Here is a 17,001-nt window from a genome sequence, read left to right on the forward strand (position 1 = left end):
CGCACGCAGTCCCACGTATTAACAATAGCCAGGCTGATCCTGCAGTGACTTTAGGTATCTGTCCAGCTCCCTCTTGAAGACAGCCAGAAGTCTACTGGTAATCCCCCTTATGTATGTTGGGAGGCAGTTGACCAGTCTTGGGCCCCTGACACTTATTGTGCTGTCTTTTATCAGACGCTAATGACTGCATGTCATTAACCTCTGAAAATTTTCCTGAAAAAGCTAGTCTCTCGTTTTGTAAAAATAATCCAAAATATCGAAAGTTTACGAAATGTAATATATTTTAATTTTAAGAATATGTATAAAAAAAAGATGGACTCTTAGGGAAAGTGGAATATTCAAATGGCTTCAGGAAGAAATTCAATTATTTTTCCTTGAGGCCTTTTATCCACTTCTTCGAGGCTATAGGTCCCACAATTTTCCATATATGGGAAAAAAAGATAAAATACATTTATTTGTCTGATCTGAGGAGGAAAATGAGGAGGTGAAGCAGTTAACGTGGCAGACCTGTGGTTATATTGCCTTGTCTAAGTTGGTGTAAATTATCGAGAGGATTAACATTCATCTCGTTTACGTAAACAAACATGATAAACAGAATAATTTCAAGGCTCGAAGCTGTATTTTGTTACATTTACCCGGAGACATCACCACAATTATTCTGTGATGCCGCTAACAACTTTCTATTTAAAAATACATGACATTGGAATGTGAAGTTTGTTTTAGTTATTGGTACAATAAATTCTAAGTTTTTCAAGTTGATAATGAACTTCTGAACTTTTCCAACATGACTTCCCATAATGTTCACTTCAATTAAACACTAATGATGAGCCTTCGATAACTATTTACAATTTCCAGCTGATTAAAATATTAACTTAGCCAGTAAATAGGATGAAAAAATGTTTGCAAATTATTTATTGATAACATTGGAACCAACATCGTCAAATATTTACAACAATGATTCTGTCATTGTTAAAAGTTTTATTGGATTTCTGAAAAAGTTCATTGTAAATATGATATACTACAAAGTGGGTATCCAAACTTACCCTTATTACCCCCCTCTCTTCAACTCTCCCTTCCCCTCCTCCTCTCCTCGACCCCCCACCTTCCCCTCCCCCTCTCTTCAACCCCCCCTTCCCCTCCTCCTCTCCTCGACCCCCACCTTCCCAACTCCCTCCCCTCAACCCCCCACCTTCTCCTCTTCCTCTCCTCAACCCCCCAACTTCCCCTCCCCCTCACATCAATCCCCACCTACCCCTCCTCCTCTCCTCGACCTCCCACCTTCCCCTCCCCCTATCGTCGACCCCCCACCTTCCCCTCCTCCTCTCCTCCACCTCCCACCTTCCCCTCCTCTCCTCGACCCCCACCTTCCCTCCCCCTCTCTTCGGCCCCCTCCTTCCCTCCCCCTCCCCCTCTCCTCAACCCAAACCTTCCCCTCCTCCACATTCCATCTTTATCCATCCTTCTTCCTTCTCCATCTTACCAAACCTCTGGTTAAAGAATTGAACTGACATACTCAGGGAAGCACTCACCCTCGACCTTCCCCCCCCACACACGCCTCTATTACTTAAATGTGAACACCATAAGCAGCATAGAGAAGAGGTATGATAAAGCTCACGAGGCAGGAAGAGTGCCTTAGTAGCAGCCAGTGAAGAGGCAGAGCCAGGAGCTGTGGCTAGACCCCTGTAACCACAACTAGGTGAGCACAACTAGGTGACCACACGCACACACACACACACACACACACGTCTCTATTAAATATGAACACCAGGACAGTTAGGAAAAAGATTGTCAGTTTTTAAAAGAAAAGTGGAAATAAAGTTCCTTCAAACTGACAAAAATCATGGCAAAAATATCTGGAAAAATCCTTAAGAGCGACTGAAAATAACTACTTAGCAAAAACCAGGTATCAGTGTACACAGCGTCAGGTCAAGTTTGATTCTATTTCAACATTTTAAGCCGCTGAAGAAAACAACAACCAGAATGTATTTATTTGGTTTATAAAAATTCTTTACATAGAAATGTTTCTGAAGAATTTATCAGGATATTCAGAAAACCAGGAAATAAATAGCGAATTATTGCAATGGATGAACAAATAAGGAAGAAAATTATGATCAATGTTACTGAGAAAAAAACATGGTGATATTCTACTATTGATGTCCTACAAGAATCATTGGAACCATTAATAATGTTTCTGGTTTGTACAAATGATTTGCCAGAATTAATAAAATAATTAAATGTCTATGTTTTATTGATGCAAAAACCATTTTCAAATTTTGTTTATAAAATGTGATCACTATTCGAAAAGAAGGAAAACTTGAACATGTGGAGAGAAAATATATGAAGAAATTTAACGTAGATAACTGAATGTCAAGAAATGGGACAGAAGAAAAGTGATAATAACCAACACTGAGGATATTTACGGTGTAAATAAATGCTGAAATAATGGGATGTAATAGGGAATCTTGGAGTAATTTTAAGTAATGCATTATCACCAGAAGATGACTGAAACACTGCACTTAGTAAGTCATGTTTTTTTTCAGATTGCCATCCAAATAACTTTCAGTTATATATGGTTAGTGACTGAGAAACAATTCACTTTATATCAGAAGTGAAATATTCACAGTTAGTGTGAAGTCTTCTCATTGCACTTAAAGGATGTCCAACGATATGAGTCCTATAGATCTTAGATCAAAGAAACATAAGTTGTGACGAAAGACTGAATGTACTGGAAATGCTCTCGTTAGTTGACAGCAGATGATAACCACATAAACAGTCATGAACGAATTCTGGAAAAAGTATACAGACAACATAAATACTCATAAATAAACCTTGGCCCAGGTTTTTATTCCCTTGGGAAGGGAGGGAGGGGACGGGCAAGAAGTAGCGTCACCAGCAACGAGAACGTCCAGCAGTATATAAACAGTTTGAATGCTAACACAGCATCAGTTCGTCTCATCCTCCTCACCAAGAATGTCTTTCAAGGTAGAGTGGTAGTCTTTGTTGTAGCGTTGTAAAAGGTATTTTGTTCTTGAGCGTATTATTTATATAATAACAGGATACTCCTGATTCAGCTATTGTAGAAAAATCAGATTTTCCCACTATAGCTATTCCTTGTTATCCTATTATTAGAGCGAGTTCTAGATTTTTATGCATCCAGAGAAAGTTGAAGATGAAGGTTCTTCTTTTCGCCATAAAGTTCCTAGAACCTCACTTCTGATTTCCTCTTACCATCAGAATCTCCTTCACTCCACGCATTCCTTGAACCCCTAAACATTATGAACCTATGTACTCTTCTATGTAGTGTGTGTGTGTTTGTGTCTGTTAGTTAGTTACCATTTTGTCCTAGGCACATGTCGATTAGACACTAGGCCTGTGTCCTTGTATGTGTGTGCGTGTCTGCTGTGAGTGTTTGTCTGGTTTAAAACTTAGTATATTTTTTAATAAATGAATAAATTAATATAAGTAACAAAAAACGACTTTATAACTGTATTAACATGGTAAACGCTTGACAGGTTGTGCTCGTCGCCTGTCTCGTGATGGTCGCTTTATCCAGCCCTGAACCTCCTCCGCCCCATCGATATAACCCACCCCATACCTACAACTACCCTATCCCTGATCCTACATATGCCCCCCATATCCCAGGACCTACCTACGGCCCCCATACCACATATCCTACACGACCAACATACCGCCCTCCAACACATGGACCAACATACCGCCCTCCAACACATGGACCAACATACCGCCCTCCAACACCAGGACCAACATACCGCCCTCCAACACATGGACCAACATACCGCCCTCCAACACCAAGACCAACATACCGTCCCTCAACACCCACTCCCATCTACGGTGTCCCTACGCATGAGGCGAGTATTATAAAAACATCTCTAAGATATCCTTTGAACAAGTAACCAATATTACCATAAAATTAGTATACTTTTGATCCAGGCTGTGGTCTCTCCTGTGAGATAGTCAGATATTAAATTTGTTATTACTGCAGGCTCCTGCTCGTTACAACTTCACCTGGCAAGTGAAAGACGACGCCTCTGGCAACGACTACGGTCACCAGGAGACTCGTGATGGTGCCGACACGCAGGGCTCCTACTATGTGCTGCTTCCCGATGGTCGTCTGAAGAGGGTGACCTACACTGTCAACGGCGACTCGGGCTACGTGCCCCAGGTGACCTACGAGGGTCACACCACACCCCAGCCCTACTACACACCAACTCCAGTTTACGGGTAACTCAGTTCTGACTACAGGTGACCTACGAGGGACACGCCACACCAACTCCTGCCTTCGAGTTCTTTGCATGAGCAAATTCTCAGGAGGAACAAGAGGGCTACTCCTATAATAGACCATTAGCTAGTTATAAGTATTTTATTACCTTGGTTTTATAGACATAATTTATGAGCATAAATAAATACGGCTTTGAACTCTGCTTTACGATAACAAGTAAAATAATTCTTAACTTTTATTCAATTTTTACTTCAGACTTCTATTGTAGGTAACATCTGCAGCTCCTGTTCTCCCAAGCGGCAGTTTCTTACCCTCATCAACATTATTCATTGTAGTAATATATTAAAAATAAATGTAGAAACAATAAATCTATTTATATAAGAATTTCGTGTATATCTCCTCGTAAAATTCTTTCAACTTTGTCTAACAACACTGTTTCAACTTCGTCTAACAACTCTGTTTCAACTTTGTCTAACAACGCTGTTTCAACTTTGTCTAACAATACTGTTTCAACTTTGTCTAACAATACTGTTTCAACTTTGTCTAACAACTCTGTTTCAACTTTGTCTAACAACGCTGTTTCAACTTTGTCTAACAATACTGTTTCAACTTTGTCTAACAACACTGTTTCAACTTTGTCTAACAACACTGTTTCAACTTTGTCTAACAACACTGTTTCAACTTTGTCTAACAACACTGTTTCAACTTTGTCTAACAACACTGTTTCAACTTTGTCTAACAACTCTGTTTCAACTTTGTCTAACAACACTGCTTCAACTTTGTCTAACAATGTTTCAACTTTGACTAACAACACTGTTTCAACTTTGTCTAACAACACTGTTTCAACTTTGTCTAACAACACTGTTTCAACTTTGTCTAACAACACTGTTTCAACTTTGTCTAACAACTCTGTTTCAACTTTGTCTAACAACACTGCTTCAACTTTGTCTAACAATGTTTCAACTTTGACTAACAACGCTCCTTTAACTTTGTCTAACAACACTGCTTAAACTTTGTCTAACAACAGTGCTTCAACTTTGTCTAACAATGTTTCAACTTTGACTAACAACGCTCCTTCAACTTTGTCTAGCAACACTGTTTCAACTTTGTCTAACAACACTGTTTCAACTTTGTCTAACAGTGCTTCAGCTTTGTCTAACAACACTGCTTCAACTTTGTCTAACAACACTGTTTCAACTTTGTCTAACAACACTGTTTCAACTTTGTCTAACAACACTCCTTCAACTTTGTCTAACAACACTGTTTCAACTTTGTCTAACAGCACTTTTTCAACTTTGTCTAACAACACTGTTTCAACTTTGTCTAACAACACTGTTTCAACTTTGTCTAACAACACTGTTCCAACTTTGTCTAACAACACTGTTTCGACTTTGTCTAACAGCACTTTTTCGACTTTGTCTAACAACACTATTTCAACTTTGTCTAACAACACTGTTTCAACTTTGTCTAACAATACTGTTTCAACTTTGTCTAACAACACTGCTGCAACTTTGTCTAACAACACTCCTTCAACTTTGTCTAACAACACTGTTTCAGCTTTGTCTAACACTGCTTCCACTTTGTCTAACAACACTGTTTCAACTTTGTCTAACAACACTGTTTCAACTTTGTCTAACAACACTGCTTCAACTTTGTCTAACAACACTGTTTCAACTTTGTCTAACAACACTGTTTCAACTTTGTCTAACAACACTGTTTCAACTTTGTCTAACAACACTGTTTCAGCTTTGTCTAACAACACTGTTTCAACTTTGTCTAACAACACTGTTTCAACTTTGACTAACAACACTGTTTCAACTTTGTCTAACAACACTGCTTCAACTTTGTCTAACAACATTTTTTCAACTTTGTCTAACAACACTGTTTCAACTTTGTCCTACAACACTGTTTCAACTTTGTCTAACAACACTGTTTCAACTTTGTCTAACAACATTTTTTTCAACTTTGTCTAACAACACTGTTTCAACTTTGTCTAACAACACTGTTTCAACTTTGTCTAACAACACTGCTTCAACTTTGTCTAACAACACTGTTTCAACTTTGTCTAACAACACTGCTTCAACTTTGTCTAACACTGTTTCAACTTTGTCTAACAACACTGTTTCAACTTTGTCTAACAACACTGTTTCAACTTTGTCTAACAACACTGTTTCAACTTTGTCTATCAACACTGTTTCAACTTTGTCTAACAACACTGTTTCAGCTTTGTCTAACAACACTGTTTCAACTTTGTCTATCAACACTGTTTCAACTTTGTCTAACAACACTGCTGCAACTTTTTCTAACAACAGTTTCAACTTTGTCTATCAACACTGTTTCAACTTTGTCTAACAACACTGCTGCAACTTTTTCTAACAACACTGTTTCAACTTTGTGTAACAACACTGCTGCAACTTTTTCTAACAACAGTTTCAACTTTGTCTAACAACACTGTTTCAACTTTGCCTAACAACACTGTTTCAACTTTGTCTAACAACACTGTTTCAACTTTGTCTAACAACACTGTTTCAACTTTGCCTAACAACACTGTTTCAACTTTGTCTAACAACACTGCTGCAACTTTGTCTAACAACACTGTTTCAACTTTGTCTAACAACACTGTTTCAACTTTGTCTAACAACACTGTTTCAACTTTGTCTAACAACACTGTTTCAACTTTGTCTAACAACACTGTTTCAACTTTGTCTAACAACACTGTTTCAACTTTGTCTAACAACATGTTTAAACCTTTAAAACTAATAAGAGAGACTTAGGATATTAGTACTCTAAAGTTTCCCAGTCACAGTTACATTGAATTTAGTAACAAGTGTAGCACATCATAACTGATGTAGATTATACGTCAGTAGACGGAAGAATAACTAACATAGTTGCTACGAGAAGTTGTTAGAAACTGAAAATATAATTTACGCACTGTGTTGCTGTAACATATTTACGTTGTTGTGTTGCTTACATTCTCCTGAATTAAATTCTTGTTTTATTCTAGTTATTCTTGATGCATTTTTGATAGATTTGTTTTTTTTTTGTTTTTCTTTTTTATAATGTTTAAGTTTTATTTCTCTATTCTACATATTCTCTTATTCTTGTTCCTCATTTATTTCTTCTCCCTTCTTTTTCCTTCATTTTTTTTTATGATAACGCTGTTGAATTTCTCATACGGTGTTGTCTTTTTTCTATATTACTTTCTTCTTTCGTTTATCTTCAACTTCTTCTTCGCCTTCTTTTTCTTTTTTTCTTTTTGTCTTATTTTCTTCTTTTTTGTCTTATTTTCTTCTTTTTTGTCTTATTTTTCTTCTTTTCGTCTTTTTTTCTTCTTCTCCTTATTATTTTTCTCATTTTATCTTAGTTAACAGTTTTTAATCATATATTCAAGTTAAACCAAATACTTCATAAAATACAAAATTATGAATTTATCAACATTAATAGCATAATAATAGAAAACTCTAGCATAAACACATTAATTTTTTGCACAACACAAATAATAAACACCAGCAAATGCAAAGTTATGGAAATCGTAAAGGACAAAGACGTCTGTAAACGTGTACAGCCTCAGGGGACAATGTTTGTAAACCTCCCTGAAAGAGAAGGATCACGGGGTGAGCATAGTTCCAAGCATATCGCCTGAGACACAGCCTAGCAACCGCTGCAGCAAACGTGAGACTTACAAATGTAAGTGTTGATCTCAGGAACATCAACACTGGTCATCTTGGAGTATCAGTAAATCAATATAGAACCCACATTTGGTTAAGCATATGATAAAGCTGAGAAAAGTGAGAAGGTTTGCAACGAAACTAGTCCCAGATCTGAAGGTTATAACATATGAGGAGAAACTAAGGGGTTAAATCTGATTATAATAGATGACAGAAGGACCAGAGATATGATGAAGACGTACAAATGCTCAGAGGAATTGACAGATTGGACAGGGAAAGTCTGAGAAGCGGATCTCAGGTGCACGAGAGATCACAGCTGAAAGTTAAAAGAACAAATGAATCACAGAGATGTTAGAAAATATTCCTTTTGCCTTATTGTGGTCAGTAAGTGGAACGACCCAGAATACGAAGTTGTAAAGACAGTATCTATACATAGCTTCAAGAATATGCATGATAGGGCTCAAGCAGCCATGAAAGAGTAAAACCAGTAGCGGCCAGCAGAGATGCAGGGCCAGGAGCCGAGACTCGACCTCTACAACCACAATTAGAAAAGTACACAGACACATTACTCCTCATTAACACTACGTCTCCAAAACTTCCACAACAACCCTTTTCCTTTCATCATTTTTACATTCCTAACAAACCTCAACATTGTGACCTAAGCCCCGTAACAAACTAGACAACCTCACATTTAGACATAAACTACACAATCGCCTACACAACCCCAGTTGGCAACCTTATAAATCACACGACTACTTACCCTGAATTATCCTTCTCCTGCCTTAACCTCCGTTAAAAATTTTCCATTCAGAGTTGTAAATGATTATAACAGCCAGGAAGGTTATTTTACATGTAAAATTTTATTGTGTCCACCGAGGCTACGAAGCCTCACTCACATCTCGTCCTTATTGTAAATGAGAAAACTCAGAGCTGTACTTAGTTCTTACTACATGTTAGGTAAATGGACATTGATGCAACTAATGTGACATTTTATTGTGGCAACGTTTCGCTCTTCAGGATCAATACTAAAATGATGACTCGTCTTCTGCAGGGCTGGAGGCTGATTATATTATATTCCTTGTCTTCCATTGTCTTCGTAGATCATTTCTGTATTGAACTAAAAAACTCACTGGTTGAAGCAACGTCTACCCAGGAAGAAACCCAAGTGTTGCAGTTCCGATTATAAAGACCTTAGTATTGCATCTTTCACAAGCGTTATTAGTTCAAGAATTACTGCTCATAGTTGCATCGTTCGTATTTCACAGGTGAGGGACGAACACAGGTGTAACACATGACGCCCACACGCTGCAAGAACACCTCTCGACACGCTGTCACCAAAACCGGTTAGGATGATTTCTACAATATTATAATTCAAGCCTGTTCGCTAATTAACATAGATTGTATGAGTTCTTCATACGTGGCATTTATCTTATTTGACATTATCATCATCGACAGCGTTCACACTGACAATATTGTCTATGCTTACAGTCATTTATTTCCCCCTACTTATGTCGCTAAAATGTATATATCGTATGAATAGTGGAACACTTGGGTATCTTGATTGTGGGAAAGATTTGCCAACCAGTTTCTTCTTCAGACCAATACAGAGAAGAATGGTTATGGAAGCTACTGGCTGGCGAAATGTTTCCATAATGAAGATACCCAAATATTATACAATTGTCTCATTCATCAACTTGTCGCTTCTCTAAACACTTATCTACTATATACTATATATGGAATAACTGTCAAATAAAACTACCTAAAAAAAAATCTTTCCTAGCGCTTGATCCACACACTGACTTGTTTACTGATTTTCTTTTTCCTAGCCAAAATTGTGACTTGTTTTTAATTTTTCCCGTGACTTTTTTTCTGTTACATTTCTTTCCTAAGATTCTGAATTTGAGAAGGACATGCTGAGCGTAGGCCAGTAGGCCTCCTCATTGCCCCTCTTTTCGTATACTTTGCCTTCAAGGGAAGTTTCTTGACGCCAGAAGGAGCTCTTATTCCGAGGAGCTGGGATATGACTTCCCCTTCCATGACTCGAAACTGATTGCCTTCCATTCCATCATGGCGTCGTATGACCAATGAGTGCAATAATAATAATAATAATAATAATAATAATAATAATAAAATTCTTATGTTAATAACCTAAGTATTTTATTGCATAGAAAAACTATTAGATGGGTTCTAAAAGTTGGGAAATGTAATAAAATATATCAAATTATTTTATATAATGCTTTATTTACACAAATATATCTACAGTGTTGTTAAATTAAAGGAATACAATACCCACAAGTAGACGAATAAGAAACATGTGCAAACCTTTGCCATCTTTACTTCCGAAATAAAGATACCATTATAGCGTTCAACATGTATGTTATTCATGTACAGTATTACTCAGCGTTAACCATGAGCGCAGTAAAGTTACTTTTTGGTGAACCATAGACATGAAATGGTACAATTTATAATCCGGAGATCACATTTCAAACGACGTTTAGGGGTAAGAGGTTAGGAAAGAGCCCAGGGCAGAGACGACAAAGAATAAAAAGACACAATACCATAAATAGTAGGTCCAAGTCGGACCGAAACGCCGGTTGGTGAGACGAGACGAGGAACTCCTAGAGTTATGTGTGTTCTGAGGAGCAGATCATTTGTGAAAGGGAGAAAATCCAAAGCATCACAGGTACAAAATCGAGACTAAAATTCATATTAGGAATGATACGCACAAGGGCTAGTTCTACAAGACGATATTTGTAAGGGCTACAATATGGATAGATATTTCTGGCAGTGGGTAAACTTATTGAAGAGTTGTTGTCTCTAACATGACAGAGAAGAGAGATGTTAAAATAAGAAGAGGGAACATTTCTTTCGTATTCTTTAACTATGGCAGAATGGGTATGACCTATTTCATTAATATATTGCAAAAGGCTAGAGTAGTATGACATAGTGAACACAAGAATCATCGGGAGAAGGAGAAGTATGGACCAGGTTGCTTGGAAGGACGAAGTCTGACAAAAGCAAATATAATGTCGATAGGACTGAAGAATTTTTTTTTTTTAAGTTAGAGATACAAAGAAGGCAGATGTTTTCACTAATGAAATAGTTTGGGGTAGAATTTTTTTTTACCGTGATCGTAGTCAGAGTTTATAAAATTAAGCCTATATCCAAGACGAGTCGTTTAAGTCATCTAGGGTTACTGATGCGTTAGCCGTAGGCAGGAGTTGGTGTGTAGTAGGACTGAGGCTGGGATGTGGAGTGACCTTCGTAGGCCACCTGGGCCACGAAGCCAGAGTCACCGTTGACAGTGTACTTCACCCTCTCCAGACGACCGTCAGAAAGCAGAACATAGTAGGAGCCCTGGGTGTCGGCACCATCACGAGTCTCCTGGTGACCGTAATCGTTGCCAGAGGCGTCGTCCTTCACTTGCCAGGTGAAGTTGTAATGAGCAGGAGCCTGGAGTAATAATAACATACATTATGTTTGAGAGCGGCCACAAACTGGTGCCTGTGTAATGCCATGTAATGCTTTATTGGATTGGTCACTAGTTTGCTTATAGAATGATCACAAGTACGTGTTGGCAACATTGTCCACTATGAGCTATACTCACCTCAGAAGTTGGGACACCGTATGTTGGTCCTGGTGTTGGAGGACCGTATGTTGGTCCTGGTGTTGGAGGGCCATATGTTGGTCCTGGTGTTGGGGGACGGTATGTTGGTCCTGGTGTTGGGGGGCCGTATGTTGGTCCTGGTGTTGGGGGACCGTATGTAGGTCCTGGTGTTGGAGGGCCGTATGTTGGTCCTGGTGTTGGAGGGCCGTATGTTGGTCCTGGTGTTGGGGGTCCGTAGGTAGGGCCAGAAGACGAGGGACGGAATTGTGAGGGAGCATCAGGGAGGGACATGGAGCCCACCACAAGTGTGGCGACCAGTACAACCTGTTCACAGTTTATCTTTTCAATGTACAAAAATTATTGTTTTCAGAATAAAATATATTTACTGTACTATTCATCAAACATTAGGATTCCAACCAACAGATAAAAGTTCTCTCACTTTCTCACAACACACAGGAGCGGAGACTCGTTCCCTGCAACCACAAATAGGAGAGAACACGTAGATGAGCACTCGACCCCTGAGTCTCAACCATAGACAGTTGAATACACACACACACACACACACACACACACACACACACACACACACACACACACACACACACACACACACACACACACACACACACACACACACACACACACATTTTTTACGAGGCTTGCAATGTCAATTTCAGAACTTCTTCCTTTACAAATGCTTTCTTCATCTTGACTTAAATTATGTTATGTAAGAATAGTTTAGGTTACCTTAGATTAGAAGAAGTTTGGTTTGGCTACATTGCTCAATAAAAAATATCTGCGACACGACTGCCAGCGTAGTGGCCAATCATAACTAAAAACATTCAAATTTGTACAAGAATTACAGGTGCAAGAGTGAGATGGCGTGAGACAAAAATCACAGGCGATGTGATGACCACGAACAAGATACTTTGTAATATAGGCAAGGTAAAGTCAAATGGTTTATATGGGCGTGACTACACAAATATTTTTTTTTGCAGTGTGAGGTCAGTGACAAACTAGAACACGTTAAAAGCCAAGAGGTAGAGTATCAGATGCCACATCTCTGCATCAAATACCACATCTCTGCATCAGATACTACGTCTCTGCATCAGATACTACGTCTCTGCATCAGATACAACATCTCTGCATCAGATACTACGTCTCTGCATCAGATACTACGTCTCAGCATCAGATACCACATCTCTGCATCAAATACCACATCTCTGCTATTTCTTTGGTGGAAAAGAAGATTGGTGCTTATGCATCTGGAAAATATAAACATAGTATTCTACACCGAGAGAAGACATGTAAATAGAAAAATAGTAATTTGTTATTTTAAGTTAACCCTATGTCTTTTACGCTTCAACTCATTGAAATATATTAAAAAATCAAAGGCAGTCTTAATGGCCACACACATTCCTTCGCTTATGTGATGCTCCTCAGTTATTGTAGATCATTGTCAGCCTTCAGAATCACTCAAAAATATTAGCAGAAATTCGAACCTTTCTCAAAGTTGCATAAGTAAATTTTGACAGGTTTCTAATAAACAGGCTTGTAGTATCCTTGTAATTCAAAAAGAAAGTTGACTTGCACATTAACACAGCCATTTCTACGGTTGAAGTCAAACACTGTAACTAATATACATAATTTACAGCTTGTGTATGAAAGCAATAATGTGGCTATTATAGTCATTACAAAAATAAGGATTAATAATAATGATAATATTATGATTATTGTAGAGGAATGGTTCAGAGAACCGACACGTTGATAAATTAGACACATGTGCAACTCTTGGGTATCTTTATTGAGGAAACGTTTCGCCACACAGTGGCTTCATCAGTCCATACAAAGGAGAATCTTGAAGAACAGGAGGATATGGCTCATATGCCATATTCTATTCAAGATTGATGGACTGACCACATCGACTCAAGGTTGAGGGACTGATTACCTCATTCTCCTCCTGTTCAAGATTCTCCTTTGTATGGACTGATGAAAACACTGTGTGGCGAAACGTTTCCTCAATAAAGATACCCAAGAGTTGCACATGTGTCTAATTTATCATTATAATTATTGTTATTTTTACTGGTATTGTTTTTTTATGGCACCAATAGGTATCCTGGGGGCATACCTTTTGTTGGAGGGCCTTTGCGTGGCAGTGCCAATGAGTATAGGCTTCAACAGATCCAGGTTCTGCAAGAATTTATAAAATATTGGCACTGTAGCGAATACTTTGAAAAAATGTGCATGTTCTCAATGGATTTAAGAGTTACTGCTAGGTAGCGAGTCCGTCTCACAATTAGCGGATGGAGTATCGAGCCTCCACCAGTGCACACGGATTAAATGTTTTAAATGGAAGTTGAGGGAGCGAATGGACTGACAATCAAGGGCGATTTCTTAAGGTACAAGGGACTGGTTGTGGTACTTCGCTCTCCAGGACACAACGTACGTACTGTCTGACACTGGTGTTGGTCGTATGATGACCCGTTAACCGGAGCCTTTGGTCATTTGACCTATGCCTTTCCTTGATCGACACGGGTCTGGGTCATTTGTTATGAACCATGCCGTGGGCGGGGTCAGAACCTGCCCGTGGTATGGTTTGTTTGCAATCGTGTCATTACGATTTCGTTAACCGGAAATTTTACTCATATGACCCAGACGTTTCGCTAGCTTACCGCTCCACCCCGTCAAAAATGAAACTCACACCATTAGACTTGTTGCTAGTTACTCATAGGACTGACAAGTAAACGCAGTCTTCCTCGCCACAAAACTGATTCGATTCCCTGAAAATACAATGTTCCCTAAAGTACCTGCAGAACCCCATTAATTAACAAGTTGTTTTCTGAGAATGTCTGCACTTGTTTACGAACGTGTTTACCACCGATAATACTGAAACATTAGCGGTGGATAAAATTTGTTGTCTGGGACCAGTGAGCGTGAGGAGGCTGCAGTAACTGAGATTTAATGGAGCTCAAGGTAGAATTGTTTAACTTCTCCGAATAAAGCAAAGATAACCAAAATGAAAAAAAAAAATAAAAAAAAAAAATAAAAAAAATGTAATGTGTTTCACAGTACTACAAGAGAGGTTAGCAGTGTACCTTGAGAGACATTCTTGTTGAGGAGGATGAGTCGGACTGATGCTCTGTGAAGGATGACAACTGTTTATATACTGGTGCATGTTCCTCACAGCCATGACGTCACGGCCTCCTAAGGGCATAGGAGCCTGGGAGAAGCTTGATCCAAATGACTGTTTTACTCTATAAAAATTCGTATATATATATATATATATATATATATATATATATATATATATATATATATATATATATATATATATATATATATATATATACATAGGTAGTAGGTTGGTAGACAGCAACCACCCAGGGAAGTACTACCGTCCTGCCAGATGACTGTGAAACAGAAACCTGTAACTGTTTTGCATGATGGTAGGATTGCTGGTGTCTTTTTCTGTCTCATAAACACGCTAGATAACAGGGATATCTTGGTACTCCTACTTACACTTTGGTCACACTTCACAGACACGCACATGCATATATATATATATATATACATACATCTAGGTTTTTCTCCTTTTTCTAAATAGCTCTTGTTCTTCTTTATTTCTTCTATTGTCCATGGGGAAGTGGAAAATAATCTTTCCTCCGTAAGCCATGCGTGTCGTATGAGGCGACTAAAATGCCGGGAGCAATGGGCTAGTAACCCCTTCTCCTGTAGACATTTACTAAAAAGGAGAAGAAGAAAAACTTTATAAAACTGGGATGCTTGAATGTGCGTGGATGTAGTGCGGATGACAAGAAACAGATGATTGCTGATGTTATAAATGAAAAGAAGTTGGATGTCCTGGCCCTAAGCGAAACAAAGCTGAAGGGGGTAGGGGAGTTTCGGTGGGGGGAAATAAATGGGATTAAATCTGGAGTATCTGAGAGAGTTAGAGCAAAGTAAGGGGTAGCAGTAATATTGAAGGATCAGTTATGGAAGGAGAAAAGAGAATATGAATGTGTAAATTCAAGAATTATGTGGATTAAAGTAAAGGTTGGATGCGAAAAGTGGGTCATAATAAGCGTGTATGCACCTGGAGAAGAGAGGAATGTAGAGGAGAGAGAGAGAGAGATTTTGGGAGATGTTAAGTGAATGTATAGGAGCCTTTGAACCAAGTGAGAGAGTAATTGTGCTAGGGGACTTGAATGATTAAGTAGGAGAAACTTTTAGAGAGGGTGTGGTAGGTAAGTTTGGGGTGCCAGGTGTAAATGATAATTGGAGCCCTTTGATTGAACTTTGTATAGAAAGGGGTTTAGTTATAGGTAATACATATTTTAAGAAAAAGAGGATAAATAAGTATACAAGATATGATGTAGGGCGAAATGACAGTAGTTTGTTGGATTATGTATTAGTAGATAAAAGACTGTTGAGTAGACTTCAGGATGTACATGTTTATAGAGGGGCCACAGATATATCAGATCACTTTCTAGTTGTAGCTACACTGAGAGTAAAAGGTAGATGGGATACAAGGAGAATAGAAGCATCAGGGAAGAGAGAGGTGAAGGTTTATAAACTAAAAGAGGAGGCAGTTAGGGTAAGATATAAACAGCTATTGGAGGATAGATGGGCTAATGAGAGCATAGGCAATGGGGTCGAAGAGGTATGGGGTAGGTTTAAAAATGTAGTGTTAAGAGTGTTCAGCAGAAGTTTGTGGTTACAGGAAAGTGGGTGCGGGAGGGAAGAGGAGCGATTGGTGGAATGATGATGTAAAGAGAGTAGTAAGGGAGAAAAAGTTAGCATATGAGAAGTTTTTACAAAGTAGAAGTGATGGAAGGAGGGAAGAGTATATGGAGAAAAAGAGAGAGGTTAAGAGAGTGGTGAAGCAATGTAAAAAGAGAGCAAATGAGAGAGTGGGTGAGATGTTATCAACAAATTTTGTTGAAAATAAGAAAAGTTTTGGAGTGAGATTAACAAGTTAAGGAAGCCTAGAGAACAAATGGATTTGTCAGTTAAAAATAGGAGAGGAGAGTTATTAAACGGAGAGTTAGAGGTATTGGGAAGATGGAGGGAATATTTTGAGGAATTGTTAAATGTTGATGAAGATAGGGAAGCTGTGATTTCGTGTATAGGGCAAGGAGGAATAACATCTTGTAGGAGTGAGGAAGAGCCAGTTTTGAGTGTGGGGGAAGTTCGTGAGGCAGTAGGTAAATTGAAAGGGGGTAAGGCAGCCGGGATTGATGGGATAAAGATAGAAATGTTAAAAGCAGGTGGGGATATAGTTTTGGAGTGGTTGGTGCAATTATTTAATAAATGTATGGAAGAGGGTAAGGTACCTAGGGATTGGCAGAGAGCATGTATAGTTCCTTTGTATAAAGGCAAAGAGGACAAAAGAGAGTGTAAAAATTATAGGGGGATAAGTCTGTTGAGTATACCTGGTAAAGTGTAAGGTAGAGTTATTATTGAAAGAATTAAGAGTAAGACGGAGA

At 38.6% G+C, this 17,001-nt stretch overlaps 2 protein-coding genes across 2 annotated transcripts; one reads left to right on the forward strand and one right to left on the reverse strand.

Annotated features, from left to right (window-relative positions):
- Positions 1–2,957: 2,957 nt before the first annotated feature.
- Positions 2,958–4,624, forward strand: LOC138854841 (uncharacterized). The gene is made up of 3 exons (XM_070100192.1): positions 2,958–2,982; positions 3,513–3,869; positions 4,004–4,624. Exons 1-3 carry the CDS (start codon positions 2,971–2,973, stop codon positions 4,244–4,246), a joined length of 612 nt encoding a protein of 203 aa, XP_069956293.1. The 5' UTR covers positions 2,958–2,970; the 3' UTR covers positions 4,247–4,624.
- Positions 4,625–10,149: 5,525 nt separating this feature from the next.
- Positions 10,150–14,641, reverse strand: LOC138854842 (pro-resilin-like). Its single transcript, XM_070100193.1, has 3 exons — positions 14,611–14,641; positions 11,516–11,839; positions 10,150–11,361 (listed from the first exon to the last, which is right to left on the reverse strand). Exons 1-3 carry the CDS (start codon positions 14,620–14,622, stop codon positions 11,113–11,115), a joined length of 585 nt encoding a protein of 194 aa, XP_069956294.1. The 5' UTR covers positions 14,623–14,641; the 3' UTR covers positions 10,150–11,112.
- Between the last annotated feature and the right edge of the window lie 2,360 nt (positions 14,642–17,001).

This window comes from Cherax quadricarinatus, chromosome 72 (assembly GCF_038502225.1).
Source record: "Cherax quadricarinatus isolate ZL_2023a chromosome 72, ASM3850222v1, whole genome shotgun sequence".
Taxonomy (NCBI): domain Eukaryota; kingdom Metazoa; phylum Arthropoda; class Malacostraca; order Decapoda; family Parastacidae; genus Cherax; species Cherax quadricarinatus.

Bases quoted from the DNA above. Each gene is read 5' to 3' on its own strand.
- LOC138854841 (XM_070100192.1), top strand. The intron at 3,870-4,003 runs GCGAGTATTATA...TTATTACTGCAG, and splicing joins ACGGTGTCCCTACGCATGAG to GCTCCTGCTCGTTACAACTT.
- LOC138854842 (XM_070100193.1), bottom strand. The intron at 11,362-11,515 runs GTGAGTATAGCT...TTATTACTCCAG, and splicing joins ACGGTGTCCCAACTTCTGAG to GCTCCTGCTCATTACAACTT.